This window comes from Carassius auratus, unplaced genomic scaffold (genome assembly GCF_003368295.1).
Source record: "Carassius auratus strain Wakin unplaced genomic scaffold, ASM336829v1 scaf_tig00217789, whole genome shotgun sequence".
Taxonomy (NCBI): Eukaryota; Metazoa; Chordata; class Actinopteri; order Cypriniformes; family Cyprinidae; genus Carassius; species Carassius auratus.
In genome coordinates this window covers 63,568-90,000 of record NW_020529245.1, presented here as the reverse complement: position 1 = coordinate 90,000, position 26,433 = coordinate 63,568, and the positions used below count along the sequence as shown (strand labels likewise).

Sequence of the window (26,433 nt, the reverse complement as noted above, 5' to 3'; positions counted from 1 at the left end):
GATGGATTCGACTTTAAAAAGCCACCTGGTTGTGAAACCACCTGTGTTTTGAAGGGTTTTATGTCGTGCAGTGAAAGGGAAAAGAGATTAGTTCCTGAGAGATTTAAATGCTGTAACGTTAGTTCCTGAACGGCGCGCGCGTGCACGAGGCGCGTTCACATCTCGCTTTGTGTTTTTAACGTACAGCCAATTAAATGTTTAAATCCGAAGAAGTTACACGGGGTATATTTAATCTATAAACCCGAGTCAGTTTCTGAGCAGCTCCTCCGTTAATCCGAATCTCTGACTGGATTCGGTGACCGTTACTTTTGTGTTGATGGGGCTGTTGTCATAGTGACGGGGTAGTTAGTAGTAGTTAGCTTCAGTGTGTTTCTGCAGATCTGGTTTGCTCTCAGCTCTTTGTGTTCTGAGGTCGTTTATCCCAGAGTTTATTGTCGCTGTTTCAGTTTCTCTTTTGAGTGAACACATCTCGAGCACATATAATCTCAGTCAATCTCATTAAAACCTCCTGCTGCCTCTCAGTCTCTCTCTCTTTCTCTCTCTCTCTTCGTGTCTCTCTCTCTTTCTCTCTCTGTCTCAGTCTCTTTAATTCTCCGTCTCTCTCTCTCTCTCTCTCTCTCTCTGTGTCTCAGTCTCTCTCTGTCTCTCTCTCAGTGTGCTCGGGAAGGCTCGGGATAACTGGATTATTGTCAGGATTCGTGTATGAAGCGGATACTTGTTAGGGAACGCGCGGGAGTTCTGTGATTTTAAAATCGTAACGGACTTCTTCTTCTCTTGATCTAAAGCCGCGATGAGCGCGAGCGAGTCTAAGCTGGAGGCGGTGATTCAGGTGCAGTTCGTTTACTTCTGCTTTACTTCATTATCACAACAAACTCCAAAACACAGGTGCGAATAATTTCTCAAATAATGAAGAGAAACCGGTAAGAGTTCATGTAGTAGAAAGACTAAACTAGTATTTTCTGGTAAAACAGTATTGTTTAGTTTACAGCTTAAAAGCATCATTGTTAGAGTGTGTGTGTGTGTGTGTGTGTGTGTGTGGTTGGTGTAATGTTGTGGCATTAGTGACTCCGCAGGTGTGTGTTCTGATCTGATCTAAATATACAACAGATCACACTGAGACCATCTGCTGTAGACACTGACAGAGAGTGTGTGTGTGTGTGTGTGTGTCAGAGGCTGGAGGAGAGTGTTCTGTCCGAGGAGAAGCGGCTGACGGTTCGAGGATGTTCTCCAGATGATCCTGAGGTCAGGTTACCGGCCCGTGTGCGAGAGATCGTGTCCAGGAACCTGAGCACCAGCGGTGAGCCACCTCACACTCATACACACACACACACACCTGCCTCTGTCCGTCTCATATCTGTGTGTGTGTGTGTGTGTGTGTGTCCATCAGCTGGGGGCATGTCGTCCGGTCTGTCGCTTCAGGAGGAGAACCGGGTTCTGCAGGTAGAACTGAGTCGTGTGGAGGATCTTCTGGCTCACAGCCGAGCTGAACGAGATGAGCTGGCCATCAAATACAGCGCCATCAGCGAGAGAGTGAGACACACACACACACACACACATACTCTCTCTCACACACACACACACACATACACAAATAAGATAGGTCTTTTGTCTGTGTCTGCGAGGTTGACCCGTCTCCGTGGTAACTGCGTGTGGAATGTAGTGGAGTGGCATGTTGCCATGACGACTGTAAACAATGAGGGTCGTCTGGTCGACTGTGATTTATTCAGAGTCTCTCACATCAATCTGAACGTGAGCTGTGTTTACCTGTGATGTAGGTCGCCTGGGAACTGTCTTCTGGTTCCTAGGGTGTTCTAGGTGGTTGTTCGTGGAGCTTCACGAGTGATAACACCAAAATCACAAGGATTATACATACATATATACAGGTGCTGATCATATAATTAGAATATCATCAAAAAGTTGATTTATTTCACTAATTCCATTCAAAAAGTGAAACTTGTATATTATATTCATTCATTACACACAGACTGATATGTTTCAAATGTTTATTTCTTTTAATTTTGATGATTATAACTGACAACTAAGCAAAATCCCCAATTCAGTATCTCAGAAAATGTGAATATTGTGAAAAGGTTCAATATTGAAGACACCTGGTGCCACACTGTAATCAGATAATTAACTCAAAACACCTGCAAAGCCTTTAAATGGTCTCTCAGTCTAGTTCTGTAGGATACACAATCATGGGGAAGACTGCTGACCTGACAGTTGTCCAAAAGATGACCATTGACACCTTGCACAAGGAGGGACACAAAAGGACACAAAAGGTCACTGCAAAAGAGGCTGGCTGTTCACAGAGCTCTGTGTCCAAGCACATTAATAGAGAGGAGAAGGGAAGGAAAAGATGTGTTAGAAAAGAAAAGAGTACAAGCAATAGGGATAACTGCACCCTGGAGAGGATTGTGAAACAAAACCCATTCAGAAATGTGGGGGAGATTCACAAAGAGTGGACTGCAGCTGGAGCCAGTGCTTCAAGAACCACTACACACAGACGTATGCAAGACATGGGTTTCAGCTTCGCATTCCTGGTGTCAAGACACTCTTGAACAACAGACAGCGTCAGAAGTAGGGGTGGCACGGTTCAACTTTTTCACGGTTCGGTTTATTTCATGGTTTTAGAGTCACGGTTTCGGTAAAGTTCGGTGTGTGCTATGTTTATGGAAAAACTACACTTTCTAATAAAAAGTAAGTACAATAGAATAAAGATACAAACAATAAACAGTGATATTCAAATTGTTTTTTTGTTTTTTTTTTGGGCAGGTCTAGCATAAGTTTTTAGGTACAGAAATTAAATAATCAAATGTAAAACAGCATTGCATATTGGACTGTATAAATGAAAGATTTTTTTATTGAAGTTACAAAAGCTTTTTAATCAAGAGCAGTGAGTGATTTCTTTGTTGTTGCTGTTCAATTAACATAAAGACTGTCACTTTAAGAGAATGAACTGATACAGTAGTTCTGCGTTCAGCCGGCTATGTCTGCTGTAGCATACTTACCAAGACGGCATTTTTGAATTTGAATTTGTCCATTTAAACACAATACTTCAGAGAGATCTTATATTTGCGCGCGTTCTGAGGAGCGGGTTCGCGCGCTTCGGATGAGCGCATGCACAAATCTTCTCACTGCGCGCGCGAGCTCGCGTCCTTTGGCTCTTAAATGTTTAAACTGACAAATCTTAAATGAGTTTAGTTTAAACATATTAACGTGTGCTGTTCAGATCTCATCTGTGAGCGCGCTATCAGCACCCGGATGATGACGGAATAAATGACTGCTCGTATTCCAGTTAAAATCATTCACATTGAACAAGACTCCATGCCACGCCGCACTGCTGCAGTAAATCAGGCAAAAGATCGAGTGCTTTACATGCTCATACTTTTCAGTTGGCCAACATTTCTAAAAATCCTTTCTTTTTATTGGTCTTTAGTTATATTCTAATTTTCTGAGATACTGAACGGGATTTTGCTTAGTTGTCAGTTATAATCATCAAAATTAAAAGAAATAAACATTTGAAATATATCAGTCTGTGAGTAATGAATGAATATAATACACAAGTTTCACTTTCTGAATGGAATTAGTGAAATAAATCAACCTTTTGATGATGTTTTAATTATATGACCAGCACCTTAGTATATATATATAGAGAGAGAGAGAGAGCGAGCCTGTGGAATCACCAGTGATCAGATAGATCTGCTGTCACACACACTGATCTACAGTGTTCTCTGATGTACTGGGGTGCTGTCTGTAGCTGGAGCAGGCGCTGCGTCTGGAGACGGGCGAGGACGGATCTGACTCTCCAGACTCTCGCAGTCTGGCGCAGCAGAACGTAGATCTCCGCAGACGTCTGGACGAGGAGCAGGCGGCGTATAAACGCAAGCTCACGGCGTATCAGGAGGGACAGCAGAGACAAGCGCAGCTCGTTCAGAGACTACAGGCCAAGGTACAGCACACAGATCTGAAGCTCTCACTGCCCCTGGATTCTCTCGGACACAACTCACTGCTGTGTGTGTGTGTGTGTGTGTGTGAGGGCAGGTGCTCCAGTACAAGAAGAAGTGTGCGGACCTCGAACAGACGCTGCTGGAGAGATCCACTGTGAGCGCTACAGCACATTCTCTCCACGCTTCCTGTCTCACTGTACACCTGGGTTCTGATTCTGATGTGTGTGCTGCTGTAGGGTCAGTGTGACCGGCGGGACGAGGATGAGCCGAGCAGTGAGCTGGAGAGCGCCCTCATCAGGCTGGAGGAGGAACAGCAGAGGTACTGAACTAACACTGTCCTGATCCTGTCAACCTGCAGCGTGTGCTAAACCTGTGTGTGTGTGTGTGTGTGTGTGTGTGTGTGTGCAGGAGCAGCGGCCTGTCCGCCGTCAACGCCATGCTGCGCGAGCAGCTGGAACAGGCCGGACTGGCCAATGAGGCGCTCAGCATGGACATCCGCAGACTCACTGCTGATTGGACCAAAGCCAGGGAGGAGCTGGAGCAGAGGGAGTCTGATTGGAGGAGAGAGGAGGAGGTGGGTGTGGCCGTGCGCATCACTGAAACACAGACAGTGCTGCAGTCTGACGTGTGTGTGTGTGTGTGTTCAGTCTTTCCACAGTTACTTCAGCAGTGAGCACAGTCGTCTGCTGGCGCTCTGGAGGCAGGTGGTGGGCTTCCGCAGACACGTGTGTGAGCTGAAGAGCGCCACCGAGAGGTCAGAGCGCGTCACTGCAGCGGTGAACACTACTCTACAGCTGCGGCGCTGTGAACACTGACACGTCTCTCTCTGTCTCTCTGTCAGGGATCTGTGCGAGGTGCGTAACGAGCTGGCGAGCGTGGCTCAGAGCGTGCAGCTGCAGTGTGTGAGCGTGTGCACAGATCTGCGCAGTCGTGAGGACGGATCAGTGCTGCTGCTGGAGAGAGAGAGCGGTCAGCGTGTGCAGCTGGAGCAGCAGCTCAGAGAGACACTGACCGACATGATCACGCTGCAGACCAAGAGCGACTCGGAGAGAGCCGAGCTCAACACACGGTCCGTTACTGCACACACACACACACACACACACACACTCACTCACTGGTGCTCCTGTGTGAAGGAAGTCCTGTATAGTGTGGCTGGTTCAGGACTAATGAGCTGTGTGTGTGTGTGTGTGTGTGTGTGTCAGGCTTGTGGAAGCCGTGAGAGAGCTGGAGCGTCTCAAAGCTCGTGTGGAGGACAGAGAACAGGAAGTCACAACACTCAACAGGAAACTACAGGTACACCACTTGTCTGTTTAACATTTGTCTACATAACATTGTCATTTCTGCTGGTGAAGAACCGCCCACTTAGACAGGTAAAGCGACCAATCACAGACCAGACATGGCAAGCCCATAGCAGCGTAAATGTGAAGTGAAGCCTGATCATCAGCCAGGTCAAGTCAGCTTCATTGAATCAGAGCTTACAACACTGATACAACACTGATCGTGTCAAAGCAGCTTTAGAGAGACAAACACGTGTGTCAAGAATACAAGAACTAAGAGTCAGAGTCATCAGGTGTGTGTGTGTGTGTGTGTGTGTGTGCTGTCAGGATCAGAAGAGTCTTGAGGACACTGAAGTTCATTCACTGAAGAAACACACTGCAGCACTGCAGAACACACTCCGAGACATCACACAGGTACAACACACACACACACGCACACATACACATACTCACTCACTCTCACACTTATATACACACACACTCACTTACTCACTCACTCACTCTCAGACTTATGCTTTCACACACACACACACACACACACACACTCACTCACTCACTCACACACACACACTCACTCACTCTCAGACTTATGCTCTCACACACACACACACACACACACACTCACTCACTCACTCATTCACTCACTCACTCACTCACTCACTCACTCACTCACTCACTCACTCTCAGACTTATGCTCTCACACACACACACACACTCACTCACTCACTCACACACACACTCACTCACTCTCAGACTTATGCTCTCTCACACACACACACTCACTCACTCACTCACTCACTCACACACTCACTCACTCTCAGACTTATGTTCTAACACTCTCACACACACTCACTCACTCTGACACTTATGCTCTCACACACACACACACACACACACACTCACACTTATGCTCTCACACACACTCACTCTCACACTTATGCTCTCACACACACACGCACACACACACACACACACTGTCACTCTCACACACACTCACTCACTCTCACACTTATGCTCTCACACTCACACACACACACACACTCTCACTCACACACACACACACACTCTCACACACTCTCACACTTATGCTCTCACACACTCTCACACACACACACACACTGCCACTCACACACACACACACACACACTAACACACTCTCACACTTATGCTCTCACACTCACACACACACACACACACACTGTCACTCACACACAATCACTCACTCACTCTCAGTCTTATGCTCACACACACTCTCTCTCACACACACACAACCACACATACACACTCACTCACTCACTGCTTCACTGATTTATGTATAAGTGTGTGTGTGTGTAGCTGGTGTTCTCAGACAGTGGTGGTGTGGACGGAAACACTGAAGAGTCTCTGCTGCCGCTGCTGCGCTCTTCATCATCATCATCCATCATCCCTGACAGCTGTCTGTCCGCACTGCACTCCACTCTGACCAGCAGACAGATCCAGCTACAGGTACACACACACACACACACACACACACAGTGTACGCTCTCTGAGCTGCTGTCTGTCACAGTGTGTGTTTGTGCGCAGGAGCTGCGTGAGCGTCTGCAGTCTGCGCAGTCTTCAGTGCAGCAGCTGCGCAGACAGCAGGGGGAGGCGGAGTCAGGCCGGCGGGAGGCGGAGCTCCGCGCGCAGACGCTGCAGGGCGAGAGAGATGAAGCTCAGAGAGAGAGAGAGAGTGCTGTGAGAGAGAGAGACCGACTGAGACAGGAGAGAGACGCACTGAGAAGGTGAGACGCATCACACGGCCTGTCAATCAATCACAAGAGTCATGTGACCAGTGACCAGACTTGTCCATCTCTGTGTCAGCGAGAAGGATGCGATGGATAAGGCTGCGCAGGCGACGCAGACGCAGGTGCAGCTGCTGCAGCTGGAGTGTGACAGACTGCAGCTGGCCGTCACATCTGCGCAGAGAGAGCTCGAACACGAGCGAGAGGAGAGAGACACCGCCGCGCTGGAGCGAGACCGAGCCCGAGCCGAGACAGACAGAACGTGAGTCTGACGTGTGTCTGTATCTGAGCGAAGCGCGAGTGTGTGACGTGTTGCTGACGTGTGTGTGTGTCAGTCAGCAGCTGTGGGAGGAGTCTGAGCGCCGTGCGTCTTCACTGCGTGCTGAACTGGCGGCGCTGAGGGAGTCTCTCCAGCAGGGGGCGAGCGACAGACAGCTGATAGAGACCGAGAACAGACAGCTGAGCGACGCACTCAACAGGGTCAGACACACAGAAGCATCCTTCACCAGCACAATTCTAACTTCACCCATGCAGCTCTACTCGGCAGTATGTGTATGAAAGCATTATTTCTGTGTGCGCAGAGCGGGAGCAGTCAAGCAGAACTCTCTCTAGTGCTCACCAAGCTTCACTCAGAGGAGTCTTCACTCAGAGATTCTCTCGCTAAGATGAGCAGCATTAATGAGAGTCTGGCGCAGGACAAATCTGACCTCAACAGCCTCATCGTACAGGTACCAGAAGATGACGTTTCACAGTATATTTAACAGGAAATGGTTCTGTCAGGGTTTGATTTTACACATCAGGGTCTGTTTGGATCATATTACTGGTTAAGTAATGGTGTTTCAGTAACAAGTGAACCAATGATATTGATCTACTGTATGATTGACAGCTGGAAGAGGAAAAGAATGCATTACTGTCTCAGAGAAGAGAAGCAGAACAAGAGAAGCTGACCATCAGAGATGAGCTGGTCCGCTCCGAGCAGGACCGACTGGAGCTGGACTCCCTTCGTCTCACTCTCCACCAATCACTGCAGGAGTCTGAGCTGGCCAGGGCGGGGCTGGAGGCGGAGCTTCAGTCACTGCAGGCAGACCGAGCCAAACTCCAGGACAGAATCACACAGGTGACCATCTCTCTCTCTCTCTCTCTCCATCTGTCTCTCAGTGCCTCATTAACCTTTTCTGATGTGCTGCTGTCAATCAAACAGCTGATTGCAGAGGTGGGTGGTTTGGAGGCGGAGCTTGGTTCTGTCCGTGGTGAAGAAGACAGGCAGAGCACCACTCTCGAGGAGGCGGTGCGTGGGAGGGCGGAGCTTGTGCGAGAGAGGGCTGGGCTTCTGGTTCAGCTGACGGCATCAGAGAGAGAGAATGCCGCCCTGACGGAGGAGCTAGCTTCCTTCAGGTGAGACCGCACACGTTTGAGTCATGATAATAATGTTTTAATATATTCTTGTGTGTTTCATTAACGGTGAGTGTGTGCAGGACTGAGCGGGAGAGTCTGGAGACGAGTCTGTTTGAGCTCCAGCAGCAGATAAATCACATTGAGTCTCGGCGTGATCAGCTGGAGTCAGAGAACCAGAACCTGAGACTGCGCACTGACAGTATGACAGGTACATGAGAGAGAGTGAGACGTGTACATGAAATAGAGTGAAACAGAAACATAAGAGATAGGGCTGCCACGATCACGATCGGCCGATCATTAATGCGCATCTCGTCAGTAAAGCCGGTTCTCTAATCAGCGGTAAATTCCCTCAGGTGTGTGATTTCACATGATCGGCCGATCGTGATCGGAGCAGCCCTAAAAAGAGAGAATTAGATGGGTACTAGAGAGAGACTAAGACAGGTGAATGAATGAGAGAGTGAGACAGGTACATGAGAATGAGATTTGCACATGAGAGTGAGACAAGTACATGAGAGTGAGAAAGATACATGAGAGTGAGATGCGCACATGAGTGAGACCGGTACATGAGATGCGCACATGAGACAGGTACATAAGAGTGAGACGTGCACATGAGAGTGAGACGCGCACATGAGTGAGACCGGTACATGAGAGTGAGACGCGCACATGAGAGTGAGACGCGCACATGAGTGAGACCGGTACATGAGAGTGAGACGTGCACATGAGTGAGACCAGTACATGAGAGTGAGATGCACACATGAGACAGGTACATGAGAGTGAGACGCGCACATGAGTGAGACCGGTACATGAGAGTGAGATGCACACATGAGACAGGTACATGAGAGTGAGATGCACACATGAGACAGGTACATGAGAGTGAGACGCGCACATGAGTGAGACCGGTACATGAGAGTGAGATGCACACATGAGACAGGTACATGAGAGTGAGATGCACACATGAGACAGGTACATGAGAGTGAGACGCGCACATGAGTGAGACCGGTACATGAGAGTGAGATGTGCACATGAGAGTGAGACAGGTACATTAGAGTGAGATGCGCACATGAGAGTGAGACAGGTACATGAGAGTGAGATTCGCACATGAGAGTGAGATTCGCACATGAGAGTGAGACCGGCACATGAGAGTGAGATGTGTACATGAGAGTGAGATGTGTACATGAGAGTGAGATGCGCACATGAGAGTGAGACATGCACATGAGAGTGAGATGTGTACATGAGAGTGAGATGCGCACATGAGAGTGAGATGTGTACATGAGAGTGAGATGTGTACATGAGAGTGAGATGCGCACATGAGAGTGAGACATGCACATGAGAGTGAGATGTGTACATGAGAGTGAGATGCGCACATGAGAGTGAGATGTGTACATGAGAGTGAGACGCGCACATGAGAGTGAGACAGGTACATGAAAGAGAGATATTATTTTAAATGATCCCTATTTTGACGTTTAGTTTGTTTGTGTGTTAGCGGAGCTGAAGCGATTGCGCACTGAAAGAGAGATGGTTCTGTCCCAATGCGAGAAAGAGAAAGACATGCTAAGAGACGCACTCACGGCCGCTCAACAGGAGGCGCAGCGAGCTCTGCGTACAGCCCTAACTGACCACCAGGAGGAGCTGGAGAGGCTGACCAGTCAGAAGGTCATACAAGCGCTCCTTTATTCTTCACATGGGACACGTGTTTCAGGCATACTCATCTCATGATATCATGTGAATTCTGTAGGAGGCGCTGCGCTGCAGTCTGGAGGCCGAGCAGGAGGCGGCGCTGCGGAGCGTCCGTGAACACCTGGAGGAGCAGATGATCCGGCAGGAGAGAGAAAGAGATGAGCTACAGGAGCAGCTGCGATCCCTCCAGCGCGACAGAGACCAGAGTCTGCTACAGGCCGAGACGGAGAAACAGCAGGTTAGACTCACACTGGAGGCCTACAGCATCTGTGTGGATTGTGTGGTAACCGTCTGATGGTGTGTGCAGGCGCTGTCCGTGAAGGAGGCGGAGAAGGCAGTTCTGTCGGAGAAGGTGAGTGCCCTACAGGCGGAGCTGAGCACTGCATCGCTGGAGCTGGAGAGACTGACCCGAGAGACAGTGCTGCTCAGAGACCAGGAGCGGGTCAGAAACTACACTGCTGCATGCTTCTGTACACCGCTGCCAATTTCACTTACACCTAAAGAATTTAATGTCTCATGAATATTGTGGATAAAGCTCCATTTTCTTCCCTTGTATTTAAGAGAACAAAATCAGCACTTCCTTGGAATCTAGCGCAAAGTATCGAAAATAAAAATGAAAGTTGTTAACCTGGGGAATCCATTGCTGCTCTTTTTTTTCGATGTTAAATTACTTCTGTCATGTAATCTTTTATCCTGAGGTGGATGCAAATACTTGTTATATATTTTTGTGCATTTATTAAGTAAATTACCCGCCTTAATTGAGTGCATATATTTTTTTTATGCGCATTTTAAAAATTTAACATGCATCTTAGCTTTTTTTTTATGTGTCAGTGACTCTCTAATAGTCTGATAATCATGAGTGTGTTATAATCAGAGGCTTTGGATTGTCTGTAGAATGCCGTTGGGGCTCTAAACGCAGAACTGCAGGAGCTGCGCAGTCAGCTGCAGGACGCAGACGGTGCACACAGACGTGAGCTGCGCAGACTGCAGGAGACCTGCGCCGAGCATCAGACGCAGGCAGATACAGCGCTCAGAGAGGTTTGTGAAGGAAACTATCATGCCTGAAGGACAGGTCACAACAGTAAGATGTGTAATAGTTTTCCTGCTGTAGCTGGAGGAGTGTCGCGCGCTGCTGTCGTCCTGCGAGGAGAGCCGTGACAGTGCCAGACGAGAGCTGCTGGACACGGAGAAGCGTCTGTGCCAGATACGGGACGTGGGGGAGGGGCACAGGCGAGAGGGGGCGGAGCTACGGCACTCCCTCAGTGATGTCACTAAGGAGAGGGACACTCTCAGCCAATCAAACGTGCAGCTGAGGGAAGCGCTGAGAGCATCAGAGAGCGAGAGAATCAGGTGACGGACGCTTTCAGTGAAAGTGAAGTCGCATTTTATTCTGTGGCAGAAATAAAAATATGAATTGCGAGATGTAAACTCAGGATTCAGAGAAAAAAAAAAGTCTTGATTGAATACTCAACAAACTCAGAGTTGTGAGATCGTAAGCTTGCACTAAGATTTAGAATTTTTTAATCCAGTAGCAGAAACAAGTTCCACACAATTCACTTATAACGTGCTTATAAAAATGAATGAATATTGCATTGTTGAAGGGTTTTTATCTGTGCAAACTGTCTGCTTCACTGTGTGTGTGTGTGTGCGCGCAGCGTGAAGCGCGTGTGTGAGGAGAGGGAGCAGAGAGTGTGTCTGCTGGAGGAGAGTCTGGCGTCTGCGCAGAAGGAGGTGTCTGATCTGCGCAGCTGTCTGCGTGAGGTGGAGAGGTCCAGACTGGAGGCGCGCAGGGAGCTGCAGGAGCTGCGCAGACAGGTCAGACCGCAGCGCTGTGATCCTGACCCCGACAGAGAGAGAGAGAGAGAGCTGGTGTCTGATGTGTGACTCTGTGCCGGCAGGTCAAGCTCCTGGACGTGGAGCGTGAGCAGAAGAGCAAGCAGCTGGCCGAACTGCAGACGCGTCTGTCACTGGAGGAGCACAAAGACGAGGAGCGAGCCAAAGAACTGATCTCCCTCAAACAGAGACTCGCAGACTCCGAGACTAGCAGAAACTCTCTTCAGAAAGAGGTGTATATGGCTCAATTTATGTTCATGTCTCCACTTCTCATCTAATAATTAGATTCCTGTCTAGTTTCATCTGCATCTGTACATTTGTAAACTTGAAGTATCTAAAAATCTGAACGTCATCCGTGTCTCTCTAGCTGTGTTCTCTGCAGCGGCGTCTGAGCGAGAGTGAGTCGTGTTGGCGCAGTCGCGAGCGAGAGTTAGCGTCGCAGCTGCAGGAGGCGCGCGGCTGTGAGAAGAAGCTTCAGGATGAGGCTCGTAACCTCTCGGTGCGCGCTCAGTCGGCCTGCGAGGCGTCTGCGCAGACGCAGCTGGAGCTGAGCGAGGCACAGGGCCGTCTGGCTGCGACGGAGGCGGAGCTGTCTCGAGCGGAGGCGGCCCGCAGGGATCTGGAGTTCAGGCTGTGCAGTCTCCAGTCGGCGCTCACACGGACGCTGGGCATCGGGGCCAGTGGGCGGAGCAGCAGCAGGGGGCGGAGCCCGACAGGCTCCTCCCCCTCCTCGCTCACCTCAGGGATGATGTCTCGCCACAGGAGTGTGTCTCCGCTGCACTGCTCGCTCTCACCAGCCAAAGGTCAGATTCAGTTTTGGAATAGAGCTGTGTTTTGTTCTGGAGAGGAAGCGTTCATCATTTCTGTGCTGTCTGTCAGACGTGGCAGGTAGCGTGACTCCTGATAACACCACGATGCTGCGGCCGTTGTCTCCAGAGAGGACAGACGCCCCGCTGCCCGTCGCCCTGAAGGAGCTGGACCCAGAAACCCTGCGCAGCGGCCTCAGAGACTTCCTGCAGGAGCTGCGCGAGGCTCAGAGAGAACGAGTAACACGCTGCACAATATCATATCTTAATATAACTATAGCGTGTGTGTTCCAGTTAGAGCATCTTTATGGTTATAGTTCACATTGTTGTTGTGAACAGCTTTGGTCTTTTCTCTGTAGTGAGCTCCGCCCACCGTGGAACCTCATTGGTCCAAAATCCTGCTCCACACATCAGATCAGATGAACTGTGAGCGTGATGAAGTGATCATGTGATGTAAATGTGTGCAGGACGAGGCGCGGGGTCAGCTGGGGTCACTGCAGCGGGAACTAGAGGAAGTGGCGGGAGAGAGAGACTCCGCCCACCAGCGCCTCACTCAGCTACACAGCACACTACAGGAGTGCCAACAGGGTAACTAATCATAAAACCTTCAAACTGAAATCTGCTTTATGGTTTGTTTCTGGATCGATGCCTGATTCTGGTGTTGGGTGTGTGTTTGTGTAGATAAGCGTGCGGTGGATGAGAAGCTGTCTGCGTCTCGAGCTGTGCTGCAGCAGCAGGAAGAGTCCCTGCGGAGAGCAGAGCGAGACCAACGAGCGCTCCACGAGCGAATCAAAGAGCTGGAGAGACTCTCGCTGAACACCGAGACTGAGCGCAAGCGTGTGGAGGTGCGTCTCATTTCATCTGAACGACTGTCATGTAGCGCAGGCAGCTGTAACGCAGTGTCGCCCCCTGCAGGAGCAGTGCAGCAGGATGCGTGCCGGCGAGGCGCGGCTGGAGGCGGAGCGTCGGCGGCTGCGTGAGGCTCTGGAGGCGGCCGAGGGGCGGGGCACACGGGTGGAGCTGAGGAGGCGGAGTCTGGAGGGAGAGCTGCACAGACTGAGACTGAGTCTCGCTGAGAGAGAGATGGAGCTCCAGACGGCTCACGACCGACACGACAGCGCCATCAAACAGGTCCTGAGCACAAACATCACTCGAGCACGTTATCACGGTACATCGCTAACACCCTCCTGTGTGTTTCAGGTGACGGAGGGAGAGGCTCGTCTCGCGTCTCTTCAGCGTGAGGTGGAGCGGCTGACGGCGGTGCTGTCTAAAGCTCAGGATGGAGAGAGCGTTCACAAAGAGCGAGTGCTTGCTCTCTCCCAGAGCCTGCAGGAAGCCACCGCCGCCCACAGCGCCACCCAGGGGCGGCTCAGCACACTGCAGAAGACACTGGGACAGGCCGAGACCGAGCGCAGACAGCTGCAGGTCAGATATCAACCGTAACAACTATTATCATCACTATAGCTATAATATGTAAGAGATAAACAACAGATCGACAATTGAGAGACAGTTGTGTGTGTGAATTACCTTTTAGTAATGTGTGTGTGTGCATTAATTAAAGCAGTGCATTAATATAGAACAGTGATTAAACTGTTTTAATGGATACCTGCCAGCCAATCAGAGTGGAGTATTCAGACAGAGCATGGAATAACTCTAATAAAGCTCCTGTGCTGTGTGGTTCAGGAGCGTGTGGATGGACTCAGAGCGTCCGTGTCGGACGGGAAGCGTAATATCTCCGTGCTCACAGAGCGAGTGCAGACGCTGCAGTCAGAGCTGACCCAGAGTCAGCTGCACAGATCTGAGCTGGAGACGGAGCTGCACAACACACAGGAGGTGAGCGGCACGTGAGCGCGCTAGAAATTAGCTTTATCTGAATGCGTCGAATAGACTTAAAGACGGTTCACACCCAATGGTTTTTGTGTTCAAAAATGTGAGCTGCAGAGCCACAGTGGAAAAAAATATTATTTATTAAAATTGGACACATTTTAACTTGAATTTTATATATATATATATATAAAAGAGGTCAAATACTTCAGTGTAGTGCGTTTATAATGCACTGCAAGGCTGGAATGCATAAATACGTTAAATGTGAACATTTAAAATGCATCTGAACTGAGATCATATTAAATATGTGTTCAGAACAGCTTCGTGTATTTTATTGGTTCATTCAAGGGTTTTGTCATGAGATTGCGTTGAAAACATCAGTGTGAATGAAAAGCGGTCTGAGACCTGACGACTAAATCGGTCTGACTTCACATTCAATAGCAGTGTGAACATTCTTCTTTTACTCGATTCACTTTTTGAAGTGGTTCTTTTAAAGACTGTGGTGTTTGTGCGGTGTCACGCAGGCTCTGCGACAGAAGTCCGACAGTCTGACCGAAGCCCAGCGCAGTCTACAGTCTGCGCAGACAGACAGAGCGTCTGCAGAGGAGCGTCTGCGCAGCCTTCAAAGAGCCGTGGCCTTACTGGAGACAGAGAAGAGGGATGCAGAGAGACAGGCCGTCCGCCTGGAGAAGGACAAGGCTGCGCTGAGAAACACACTGGATAAGGTGAGACGGGTCTGTCTGTCTGTGTCTGTCTGTCTCTGTCTGTGTCTCTCTCTGTCTGTGTCTCTCTGTCTGTGTCTCTGTCTTTCTGTCTGTTTCTCTCTGTCTGTCTCTGTCTGTCTGTGTCAGTCTGTCTCTGTCTGTGTCTGTCTGTCTGTCTCTGTCTGTCTGTGTCAGTCTGTCTCTGTGTCTGTGTCTTTCTATCTGTGTCTCTCTCTGTCTGTGTCTGTCTGTCTCTGTGTCTGTGTCTTTCTATCTGTGTCTCTCTGTGTCTCTGTCTGTCTCTGTCTGTCTGTGTCTCTCTGTCTGTCTCTCTGTCTGTCTGTTTCTGTCTGTGTGTCTGTGTCTCTGTCTGTGTCTCTGTCTGTCTGTCTGTGTCAGTCTGTCTCTGTCTGTCTGTGTCTCTCTGTCTGTCTGTCTGTCTCTGTCTGTCTGTGTGTCTGTATGTCTGTCTCTGTCTGTGTCTGTCTGTCTGTGTCTCTGTCAGTCTGTCTGTGTCTTTCTATCTGTGTCTCTCTGTCTGTGTCTCTGTCTGTCTGTCTGTCTATCTGTGTCTCTGTCAGTCTGTCTGTGTCTGTCTCTGTCTGTGTCTCTGTCAGTCAGTCTGTCTCTGTCTGTGTCTGTCTCTGTCTGTGTCTCTGTCAGTCTGTCTGTGTCAGTCTGTCTCTGTCTGTGTCTGTCTGTCTGCAGGCCGTGTCTGAACACAGTGTTCATGATCTCTTCCCTCGTCAGGTGGAGCGTCAGAAGCTGAAGACAGAGGAGAGCAGCATGCGTCTGTGTGTGGAGAAGGGTCGGCTGGATCGCTCGCTCAACACCGTGGAACAGGAGCTGCAGGACGCACAGAGACAGATCGTGCTGCTGCAGGTACACTATTATCAGCTCGCTCACATGCTAACGCTAACATCAGCTGTGTCATCCTATAATGTGTGTGTGGTGTTTCTCATCGCTGTAAGGAAGAGTTGTGCGGCGTCAAACAGAAGATTGCGTTGTGTCTGGTGAGTAAAGGCCTGTTCACACCAAGAACGATGACGATAGGTATATTAGTATCAATAGTTACAACAAGAACTATATTAGAGTTTGCACGAAACGTCGTTCTGGAGGTGATTCTGATGATAAGGTTATCGTCACTGTTGCGGTGTAGTTATGTGGGGTGTGAGCGGGTCGTGTTTGTGTTTAGAGCGCTTCGTAGAGCAGCAGCATCACAGACGTCCAGTCTCCGTCACACGTGTGTTGTGTGTGTGTCTCAGGCTCAGCTGGAGGAGCTGGAGCAGAGTCACAGCGGCAGCGAGGACGTCCAGCGGGAGGCGGAGCGGCTCAGGGTCAGTCAGAGGGAGGCGGAGCGGACGCTAGCGGCCCGAGAGAGAGCACACCGGCAGCGGGTCAGGGGTCTGGAGGAGCAGGTGTCCACACTGAAGGAGCAGCTCCAGCAGGAGATCCGCCGCAGGACGCCCGCGCTCACAGCCAGCTGATACACACACACACACACACACACACACACTCCCGCGCTCACAGCCAGCTGATACACACACACACACAAACACACACACACTCCCGCGCTCACAGCCAGCTGATACACACACACACACACACACTCCCGCGCTCACAGCCAGCTGATACACACACACACACACACACACACTCCCGCGCTCACAGCCAGCTGATACACACACACACACACACACACACACTCCCGCGCTCACAGCCAGCTGATACACACACACACACACACACACACTCCCGCGCTCACAGCCAGCTGATACACACACACACACACACACCCGCGCTCACAGCCAGCTGATACTCACACACTCACACACACACACACACACACACACACAGCCAGCTGATACTCACACACACACACACACACACACACACACACACAGCCAGCTGATACTCACACACACACACACACTCCCGTGCTCACAGCCAGCTGATACTCACACACTCACACACACACACACACACACACACACACAGCCAGCTGATACTCACACACACACACACACACACACACACACACACACACAGCCAGCTGATACACACACACACACACACACACACACACTCCCGCGCTCACAGCCAGCTGACACACACACACACACACACACACACACACACACAGCCAGCTGATACTCACACACACACACACACACACACACACTCCCGCACTCACAGCCAGCTGATACACACACACACACACACACACACACACACACTCCCGCGCTCACAGCCAGCTGATACACACACACACACACACACACACACACTCACGCCCGCGCTCACAGCCAGCTGATACACACACACACATACACACACTCACTCACACACACACACACACACGCCCGCGCTCACAGCCAGCTGATACTCACACACACACACACACACACACACACACACAGCCAGCTGATACTCACACACACACACACACACACACACACTCCCGTACTCACAGCCAGCTGATACACACACACACACACACACACACACACACACACAGCCAGCTGATACTCACACACACACACACACACACACACACACTCCCGCACTCACAGCCAGCTGATACACACACACACACACACACACACACACAGCCAGCTGATACTCACACACACACACACACACACACACACACTCCCGCGCTCACAGCCAGCTGATACACACACACACACACACACACACACACTCACGCCCGCGCTCACAGCCAGCTGATACACACACACACATACACACACTCACTCACACACACACACACACACACGCCCGCGCTCACAGCCAGCTGATACTCACACACTCACACACACACTCACTCACACACTCACACACACACACACACACACACACACACACAGCCAGCTGATACACACACACACACACACACACACACACACTCACGCCCGCGCTCACAGCCAGCTGATACACACACACACATACACACACTCACTCACACACACACACACACACACACACACACACACTCTGCAGGTATTTCACCTGTCTTAGAAACGTGTTCATATGTTTTCTGGAAGCTTGTTTCTGACACAAAAAGGTAATTGTGACTTTTTAATCACACAATTTGGATTTTGTTTACCGCATTATTGTGAGATATAAACTCAGAATGTTTAGTTTTTCTTGCAGTTTTTGAGATACAAATAGAAAAGATATAGAATCAGAACTTTTTATTAATTCAGATTTTCTAAAGGAGGTTATATCTCACAATACGCTGAAATGCAAGAAGAATGGTCAGAATCATTAGCTAAAATGTCACAATTATCATTTTAATTGTATTGTGTGGTGGAAACGAGCTTTCACAAACAGCAGTCAGCATCTGAAGAGGATCAAAACCTTTCATCAAAGTCGTCCTTAACCCTAAACCAAACCCGTTCTTATCCTGGGAATACTGTGATGAACGGGGTTTGATCCACTTTAATGTTGTCTCCTGTGAATCTTATAAAGCCGTCCAGAATACTCCAGAGGACTAGTTTCCCCAAAACCAAAAGAAAAAGGTATTTTGTTTAGAGAAAGGCAAGCTACTTTTAGGACCAATTTGTTATTTTTAACCATGTGACTTTATTATAATGAGAATTAAGCACAGTTTATTCTAATAATTGATGTTACTGTAATGAGTTTTCCACACACATACTTGAGTCATATTTATAGTTCATGTGAATTAGATTCGGTAGCTGATTCTTTTTATTTTTATATATATCTGGAGCAATTGAACTGTAATGTTTATTAATGTGTAATGCAGTAATGTCACTATAATGATTGATTAATCAGTGATGAACCTGACTTATTCCATTCAGTCTGGCAGACGGAAAACTGTAAACATGGAAACTTGTCTTTCCATGAACTAATATACTCCAGAAATGGACTGAGGAGTTTTTCGTTCAAGTTTACATTTATGGTCCATACAGAAAAACGAAATCCTGACTGTTTTATTACCGTTCTTTGTTTACCGTACTGAACTGATCGATCGGTGAGACACTAGACTGCAAACTATATCAAAGATCGTTATTTTAATTCATTTTCACAAGCAGTAATGTTAAGGTGCAGGATACATAGAGTTCAGCCAGAAGCAAAGAAAACATGTGGAGCGATGGCTTTGTGTAGTTACTAAGAAACCCATTAAAAAGGCATTTTAACTGATAGCGTTTGTCTCAGTCTTGTTATACACATTAGAAAGCTTTCATGTTTATAGACTCTGCATTTAAATGTACAGAAAGAAAATGTTTATTACATTGCATCAATGGTTTGGACCAGCTAATATTACAGTAAATGCTGACGTCTGTGTTCAGTAGCGTTCCTCGTGTGATTGATGACCGATCAGTGCTTACAGGTCTTGACCTCTGACCTCTGACCTGAGATCAGGAGTCTGGGTTCAGTGTAACTCGCCCCAAGACACATAAACAAGTAAACGACGACGACGACGACGAGCAGTGATAATACAAACCGCTGTGTAACAGATACAATAATAGCACCAGTGGAGACAGTCATCCAAACCAGAGATTATTACAGTTAATATCAGTTTACAGGAGCTCAGCTCGTACACGTGTTACAGGAAGAACATTTGTTCATAACTTTGAGTGAGATGCTGGAGGAGTATAGGAAGAGCTTTAGGTCTGAAACACACGTTACACAAGTACACAAACACAAGGGGGCGCTAGATTAGCGCAAACAGTCTTCTATAACTATTAGTTAAGCTAGTTAAACTATTGATGTGTTTATAGCAGCTGCTTGACTAATGCCACAGACATCTGAGGTTAGACTGACGTTAGGAAACGGCTCCGCGTTAGCATTGTGTCTGCACACTTGCGTAGAGGTTTTCATCGTAAAGCTGTAGTTGCAGTGTGTGTCCGCGTCTGAAAGGCGGTACCTGTGTGTGTGTGTGTGTGTGTGTGTTTAGCAGGATCCGCAGCTCTTAGCACAGCTGCCGCCCATCGCCCCACACTGGCCACTGACTGCAACTACACCGCAGCGAGAAAACTGATCTCGACACAGATCCGCTGCAGAGAGACAGACAAGACGTTATATATCTGTATTCACGGGAGGAGCGCGGTGAAGCGACACACACACACACACACACACTCACCTCTCAGCAGCTCCTCGTGAGCGCACACGGTCCTCACACAGATCTCCTTATTAATCACATAAACCCTGCGCAGACTGAAAACAACAATAAAACACACATCTTACATGAGAAATGTTGAACTGGTAACCAGATGAAATAGAAGTACCACTAAACTAGAAATACTATCAGATGAAGCCGTGTGTGTGTGTGTGTGTGTGTGTGTGTGTGCTGACCTGTAGAAGCAGATGCTGTTGAGACACTGTTTGCACGGCTGATGGACAGAATAGAGACGAGTGCAGGGATACTGTTCCTCACGACAGTCTGAAATGTGAGGAATGCATTATTATTATATAGACATGAGTCATCTGCACACATTCACAACATTAGATGAAGTCTGGTTTGATCATAAATCAGAAAATACTGTCAACAAGCAAAACACACACATTCACCATGTTTTAGGAGTGAAGTGTTGTATAAATCAGTGTGAATGAAATAAGAACAAACCTTCAGAATATAGGAATAAAACAAAACAAAAGAATGAAATCTACAGATGCAAATAGACAAGTGTAGAATATTAATAACACAATTGTGTGTTTGATCCTTCACTTGCCCTTCAGTCCTTTATTAATCACCTCAGTGTTCTTATCAACTAAAACCATTACAATAGTTGTTGGTTGAAATAAAGAATAAGTAAAATCAAATCTAAATATTAGATGAACTTCAGAAATTTTTGAAAATTAGAATTGTTTAACTAACCAAATTAGCTAAAGTACTGAAATGATTAAAACTAAAACAGAAATGAAAATAAACACAAAGATGTCAAAAGTATACCCAGCGGTCCAGGTTCTGTCGGCTCCGTCTGAAGCTCCACCACTGGAATAAAAACAGGTTTCTATTAGTCTTACACTTTAAAAATGAAACAATAAAGATGACGTGAACAGTAAGAGAGACGAGAGAGGACCGGTCTGTCCTGGTCCTGAGGTCTGAGCTTGTGAACCCTGCTGAGAAACGGCCGGATCTGAAGAGGAGCGAAACAGCTCAGAATATGAACACACACACACACACACACAGAGCTGAGGAGTGAGGGACACTTACAGTAGATGGAGTCATAATTGATGCCGTTATCTGACCAGATCAAACACACACAACACATCATTAATATCTGAGCTTCATTAACAGACTTCACTGACAGACAGAATCCAGCGACTCACCAAAGTTAGGGTCTGGATAATCATCATAGTTCTGTTCCTGAGTCTGAGTCTGAGCCAGAACCAGCGCTGCAGAACAACACACACCAGAGAGAGAGTGAGTGTGTGAGCGCGAGTGTGTATCTACGTGTGTGTGTCAGTGAGTGTACGTGTTCGAGTGAGTGTGATTCAATATGATGGTGTGTGTGAGTGAGTTTACGTGAGTGTGAGTGAGTGTGTGTTCAAGTGAGTGTATGCATGAGTTAGTGTGAGTGTATGTGTGCGAGAGTGAGTGTACATGAATTTACGTGTGTGTGTGTGTGTCAGCGAGTGTGCGAGTGAGTCTGACTGTGAGTCAATATGAGGGTGTGTGTGAATATGAGTATGTGCGAGTGAGTTTACGTGAGTGTGTGTGTTCGAGTGAGTGTGTGTGTGCAAAAGTAAAAGTGTATGTGTGCGAGAGTGTGAGTGAGTGTATGCGTGAGTGTGTGAATGTGAGTATGTGTGTGAATGTGAGTGTATGTGTGCAAGAGTGTGTATGCGTGTGGGAGTGCGAGAGTGAATGTATGCGTGTGAGTGAGTGTGTGTTCGAGTGAGTGTATGTGTGCGAGAGTGTGAATGTGAGTATGTGTGCAAGAGTGTGTATGCGTGTGAGAGTGAATGTGAGTGTGTGTGAATGTTAGTGTATGTGTGCAAGTTCACGTGTTCGAGTGAGTGTGTGTGTGCGAGAGTGAATGTGTGTGTGTGTGCAAGAGTGTGAATGTGAGTGTATGTGTGCAAGAGTGAGTGTATGCGTGCAAGAGTGAGTCTGAGTGTATATGTGCGAGAATGAGTGTATGTGTGTGAGAGTGTGAATGTGAGTGTGTGTGCAAGAGTGTGAATGTGAGTGTATGTGTTGCGAGAGTGAGTGTGAGTGTATGTGTGCGAGAGTGAGTGTATGCGTGCGAGTGAATGTGAGTGTATGTGTGCGAGAGTGAGTGTGAGTGTTTGTGTGCGAGAGTGAATGTGAGTGTATGTGTGCGAGAGTGAATGTGAGTATGCATGTGAGAGTGAGTGTGAGTGTATGTGTGCGAGAGTGAGTGTGAGTGTATGTGTGCGAGAGTGAGTGTGAGTGTATGTGTGCAAGTGTGGGAGAGTGTATGTGTGCGAGAGTGTGTGTGAGTGTATGTGTGCGAGAGTGAGTGTGAGTGTATGTGTGCGAGAGTGTGTGTGAGTGTATGTGTGCGAGAGTGTGTGTGATTGTATGTGTGTGAGTGTATGTGTGCGAGAGTGTGCGTGAGTGTATGTGTGCGATAGTGTGCGTGAGTGTATGTGTGCGAGAGTGAGCGTGAGTGTAAGTGTGCGTGAGTGTATGTGTGCGACAGTGTGAGTGTATGTGTGCGAGAGTGTGCGTGAGTGTATGTGTGCGAGAGTTTATGTGTGCGAGAGTGAGCGTGAGTGTATGTGTGCGAGAGTGAGCGTTAGTGTATGTGTCCGAGAGTGAGCGTGAGTGTATGTGTGCGAGAGTGTGCGTGAGTGTATGTGTGCGAGAGTGTGCGTGAGTGTATGTGTGCGAGAATGTACGTGAGTGTATGTGTGCGAGAGTGTGCGTGAGTGTATGTGTGCGAGAGTGTGCGTGAGTGTATGTGTGCGAGAGTGAGCGTGAGTGTATGTGTGCGAGAGTGAGCGTGAGTGTGTGTGTGCGAGAGTGAGCGTGAGTGTGTGTGTGCGAGAGTGAGCGTGAGTGTATGTGTGCGAGAGTGTGCGTGAGTGTGTGTGCGAGAGTGTGCGTGAGTGTATGTGTGCGAGAGTGAGTGTTAGTGTATGTGTGCGAGAGTGTGTGTGAGTGTATGTGTGCGAGAGTGTGCGTGAGTGTATGTGTCCGAGAGTGAGCGTGAGTGTATGTGTGCGAGAGTGTGCGTGAGTGTATGTGTCCGAGAGTGAGTGTGAGTGTATGTGTCCGAGAGTGAGTGTATGTGTGCGAGAGTGTGCGTGAGTGTATTTGTGCGAGAGTGTGCGTGAGTGTATGTGTGCGAGAGTGTGCGTGAGTGTATGTGTGCGAGAGTGAGCGTGAGTGTATGTGTGCGAGAGTGAGCGTGAGTGTGTGTGTGCGAGAGCGTGAGTGTGTGTGTGCGAGAGCGTGTGCGAGAGTGTGTGTGAGAGTGTGTGTGAGTGTATGTGTGCGAGAGTGTGCGTGAGTGTATGTGTGCGAGAGTGAGCGTGAGTGTATGTGTGCGAGAGTGAGCGTGAGTGTATGTGTGCGAGAGTGTGCGTGAGTGTATGTGTGCGTGAGTGTATGTGTGCGAGAGTGAGTGTATGTGTGCGAGAGTGTGTGTGAGTGTATGTGTCCGAGAGTGAGTGTGAGTGTATGTGTGCGAGAGTGAGTGTGAGTGTATGTGTGCGAGAGTGAGTGTGAGTGTATGTGTGCGAGAGTGAGTGTGAGTGTATGTGTGCGAGAGTGAGTGTGAGTGTATGTGTGCGAGAGTGAGTGTGAGTGTATGTGTGCGAGAGTGTGCGTGTATGTGTGCGAGAGTGTGCGTGAGTGTATGTGTGCGTGAGTGTATGTGTGCGAGAGTGTGCGTGAGTGTATGTGTGCGAGAGTGTGCGTGAGTGTATGTGTGCGAGAGTGAGCGTGAGTGTATGTGTGCGAGAGTGTGCGTGAGTGTGTGTGCGAGAGTGTGCGTGAGTGTATGTGTGCGAGAGTGAGCGTGAGTGTATGTGTGCGAGAGTGTGCGTGAGTGTATGTGTGCGAGAGTGTGTGTGAGTGTATGTGTCCGAGAGTGAGTGTGAGTGTATGTGTGCGAGAGTGAGTGTGAGTGTATGTGTGCGAGAGTGAGTGTGAGTGTATGTGTGCGAGAGTGAGTGTGAGTGTATGTGTGCGAGAGTGTGTGTGAGTGTATGTGTCCGAGAGTGAGTGTGAGTGTATGTGTGCGAGAGTGAGTGTGTGTATGTGTGCGAGAGTGAGTGTGAGTGTATGTGTGCGAGAGTGAGTGTGTGTATGTGTGCGAGAGTGAGTGTGAGTGTATGAGTGCGAGAGTGTGTGTGAGTGTATGTGTGCGAGTGTGTGTGAGTGTATGTGTGCGAGAGTGAGTGTGAGTGTACGTGTGCGAGAGTGTACGTGTACGAGAGTGTGTGTGAGTGTATGTGTGCGAGAGTGAGTTTGAGTGTATGTGTGCGAGAGTGAGTGTGAGTGTGTGTGTGCGAGAGTGTGTGTGTGCGAGAGTGTGTGTGAGTGTGTGTGTGCGAGAGTGTGTTTGAGTGTATGGGAGGCCGTTTGAGACTAAACCAATTCAAAACTTGCGATACACATTGAATCACTTGCGTGTACATGTAAATTTGCATATACCCTGTAATCGCATGTAAGAGAGCATAAACATTTTCAGTGTGTCCAGAAGTCGTTTTATTGCAACCGGAAGTTTAGTTCATTTGGAAACAGAAGCGCGGTTTATGCAAAGAATTTCTATGTAACCGCATGGCTTTCATATATATGCACAGATAGTGTTTCATGTGTACGAGCAAGTGATTCAATGTGCATCGCAAGTTTTGAATGGGTTTTATCTCAAACGGCCTCCCATATGTATGTGTGTGTGTGTGTGTGTGTGTGTGTGTGTGTGTCTCACCTGGCACTGACAGCAGTAGCAGGTAACAGAGTTTCATGTTGTCTGTAGAAACAAACCAGAGACAGAAATTGATTTATAGTTTCTGTTCATAATTCTAATTCATTCTGTTTAATAAACATGTATCTATCTATCTATCTATCTATCTATCTGTCTGTCTATCAGTCTATCTATCTATCTATCTGTCTGTCTATCCCGCTGTGGCCTCGAGACTCCTGCACTCAAAGAATGTACTAGTTTCTTTCTTCTGCTTTTCTTCTTTTCTCAGAAAGACCCTCGTGCCGCCGCAAACATTCCTGTCTGTTTCTCGGCTCTTTTCCTAGAAGCCATTTTCTGTACCGTTAGTTTCCCTTTTTCTTCTCCTCCGTCTCTCTCTCTCTCTCTCTCTCTCTCTCTCTCTGTCTGTCTGTTTCTTGCTCTCATTTCTTCTGACCCCCAGTGAGACGAGGTCATTATACAGGAGGAAAGACATTCAGACAGAGAGAGACAGACAGACGCTCCCATTAAAGTCTTACTTTTTCAGCTTATAAAATCAAACCATGAATCGTCACACAGATATTGATCTTTTTAACAGAAACAGACACGCTCAGTGTAAATACAGTCTCTGTGTGTGTGTGTGTGTGTGTGTTGGGGGAGGGTCTTGAGGGGGTTTAATGACTCCCAGATGTGAGCTCTAGCATATGCTTCACACACACTGAGGAATGTCTGCACACACACACACACACACACACACACACACACACACACACACACACACACTCATGTGTTCTGCTCTCTTCATTAACTCTCATCTGTCTCATTAAAATATAACAGACTTTGTTCATTTCTCTTTTAAAGACTCTAGCTGCTGTGACCCTCTCTCTCTCTGTGTGTGTGTGTGTGTGTGTGTGTGTTTTGTCATTTGCCCCTGGCTGTATTTCTGCCCTTCCTCCACCAAAAGAGCAGAAGCCCCCAACAGACCCCATGTCGTCCACAGTTAACTGGAAACAGTCGAAGGGTCCATTAAGGAATGTCTTTCAGATGAGAAGAGGAACTCATGCACTAACTGAACTCATTAACTCTGTAGAACTGTAAACTCTGTTCACACAACAAGCTTCATTTGCACCTACATCAAACTATGAGTCAGAGGACATGCAGACACGCGTAAAACATGCAGATGTGGGACTTAAAAACCCGTACATATAGATATAGAACATAGAGAATGAATGTGCTCACCTTTAATTCAGTGCTTTATTCCTCGAGTGATGCTCAGATCTCAGCGTGTCTGAAGTTTCAGCTTCGCCCCGCCTCTGACTCCGCCCATCGCCCTCAGGCCCCGCCCACGCGCCCCGC

The 26,433-nt window shown here is 48.3% G+C and overlaps 2 protein-coding genes across 5 annotated transcripts in view; one reads left to right on the top strand and one right to left on the bottom strand.

Annotated features, from left to right (window-relative positions):
• Nucleotides 1–16,777, top strand: part of crocc (ciliary rootlet coiled-coil, rootletin) — a 17,444-nt gene extending 667 nt beyond the window's left edge. The window contains exons 1-36 of one of the 2 annotated variants that reach the window (XM_026265897.1): nt 662–829; nt 1,171–1,297; nt 1,388–1,530; nt 3,761–3,952; nt 4,045–4,104; nt 4,187–4,269; nt 4,359–4,524; nt 4,598–4,704; nt 4,792–5,019; nt 5,153–5,243; nt 5,555–5,641; nt 6,563–6,712; nt 6,791–6,990; nt 7,070–7,252; nt 7,326–7,470; nt 7,572–7,718; nt 7,877–8,107; nt 8,192–8,385; nt 8,466–8,593; nt 9,869–10,038; nt 10,121–10,300; nt 10,370–10,504; nt 10,957–11,100; nt 11,174–11,412; nt 11,718–11,877; nt 11,961–12,128; nt 12,263–12,698; nt 12,775–12,941; nt 13,169–13,289; nt 13,383–13,546; nt 13,617–13,832; nt 13,902–14,126; nt 14,385–14,534; nt 15,050–15,250; nt 15,980–16,111; nt 16,495–16,777. In XM_026265897.1, coding sequence (XP_026121682.1) covers nt 791–829; nt 1,171–1,297; nt 1,388–1,530; nt 3,761–3,952; nt 4,045–4,104; nt 4,187–4,269; nt 4,359–4,524; nt 4,598–4,704; nt 4,792–5,019; nt 5,153–5,243; nt 5,555–5,641; nt 6,563–6,712; nt 6,791–6,990; nt 7,070–7,252; nt 7,326–7,470; nt 7,572–7,718; nt 7,877–8,107; nt 8,192–8,385; nt 8,466–8,593; nt 9,869–10,038; nt 10,121–10,300; nt 10,370–10,504; nt 10,957–11,100; nt 11,174–11,412; nt 11,718–11,877; nt 11,961–12,128; nt 12,263–12,698; nt 12,775–12,941; nt 13,169–13,289; nt 13,383–13,546; nt 13,617–13,832; nt 13,902–14,126; nt 14,385–14,534; nt 15,050–15,250; nt 15,980–16,111; nt 16,495–16,716 — 5,931 coding nt within the window. In that variant the 5' untranslated portion in view covers nt 662–790 and the 3' untranslated portion in view covers nt 16,717–16,777. Of the gene's footprint in view, nt 1–661; nt 830–1,170; nt 1,298–1,387; nt 1,531–3,760; nt 3,953–4,044; nt 4,105–4,186; nt 4,270–4,358; nt 4,525–4,597; nt 4,705–4,791; nt 5,020–5,152; nt 5,244–5,554; nt 5,642–6,562; nt 6,713–6,790; nt 6,991–7,069; nt 7,253–7,325; nt 7,471–7,571; nt 7,719–7,876; nt 8,108–8,191; nt 8,386–8,465; nt 8,594–9,868; nt 10,039–10,120; nt 10,301–10,369; nt 10,505–10,956; nt 11,101–11,173; nt 11,413–11,717; nt 11,878–11,960; nt 12,129–12,262; nt 12,699–12,774; nt 12,942–13,168; nt 13,290–13,382; nt 13,547–13,616; nt 13,833–13,901; nt 14,127–14,384; nt 14,535–15,049; nt 15,251–15,979; nt 16,112–16,494 lie in introns of those variants that run through there. The other variant, XM_026265896.1, reaches the window with a different exon arrangement.
• Nucleotides 16,778–19,247: 2,470 nt separating this feature from the next.
• On the bottom strand, nt 19,248–26,424 carry mfap2 (microfibril associated protein 2). Of its 3 annotated transcripts, XM_026265899.1 has the most exons (9): nt 26,317–26,422; nt 25,105–25,146; nt 21,530–21,595; nt 21,414–21,443; nt 21,280–21,336; nt 21,150–21,191; nt 20,552–20,639; nt 20,340–20,413; nt 19,248–20,253 (listed from the first exon to the last, which is right to left on the bottom strand). In XM_026265899.1, exons 2-9 carry the CDS (start codon nt 25,139–25,141, stop codon nt 20,150–20,152), a joined length of 498 nt encoding a protein of 165 aa, XP_026121684.1. In that variant the 5' UTR covers nt 25,142–25,146; nt 26,317–26,422; the 3' UTR covers nt 19,248–20,149. The 3 variants fall into 3 exon arrangements, with proteins under 3 accessions (XP_026121684.1, XP_026121685.1, XP_026121686.1); XM_026265900.1 differs by lacking the exon at nt 21,280–21,336; XM_026265901.1 differs by lacking the exons at nt 21,280–21,336; nt 21,414–21,443 and having other exon boundaries at nt 26,317–26,424.
• Between the last annotated feature and the right edge of the window lie 9 nt (nt 26,425–26,433).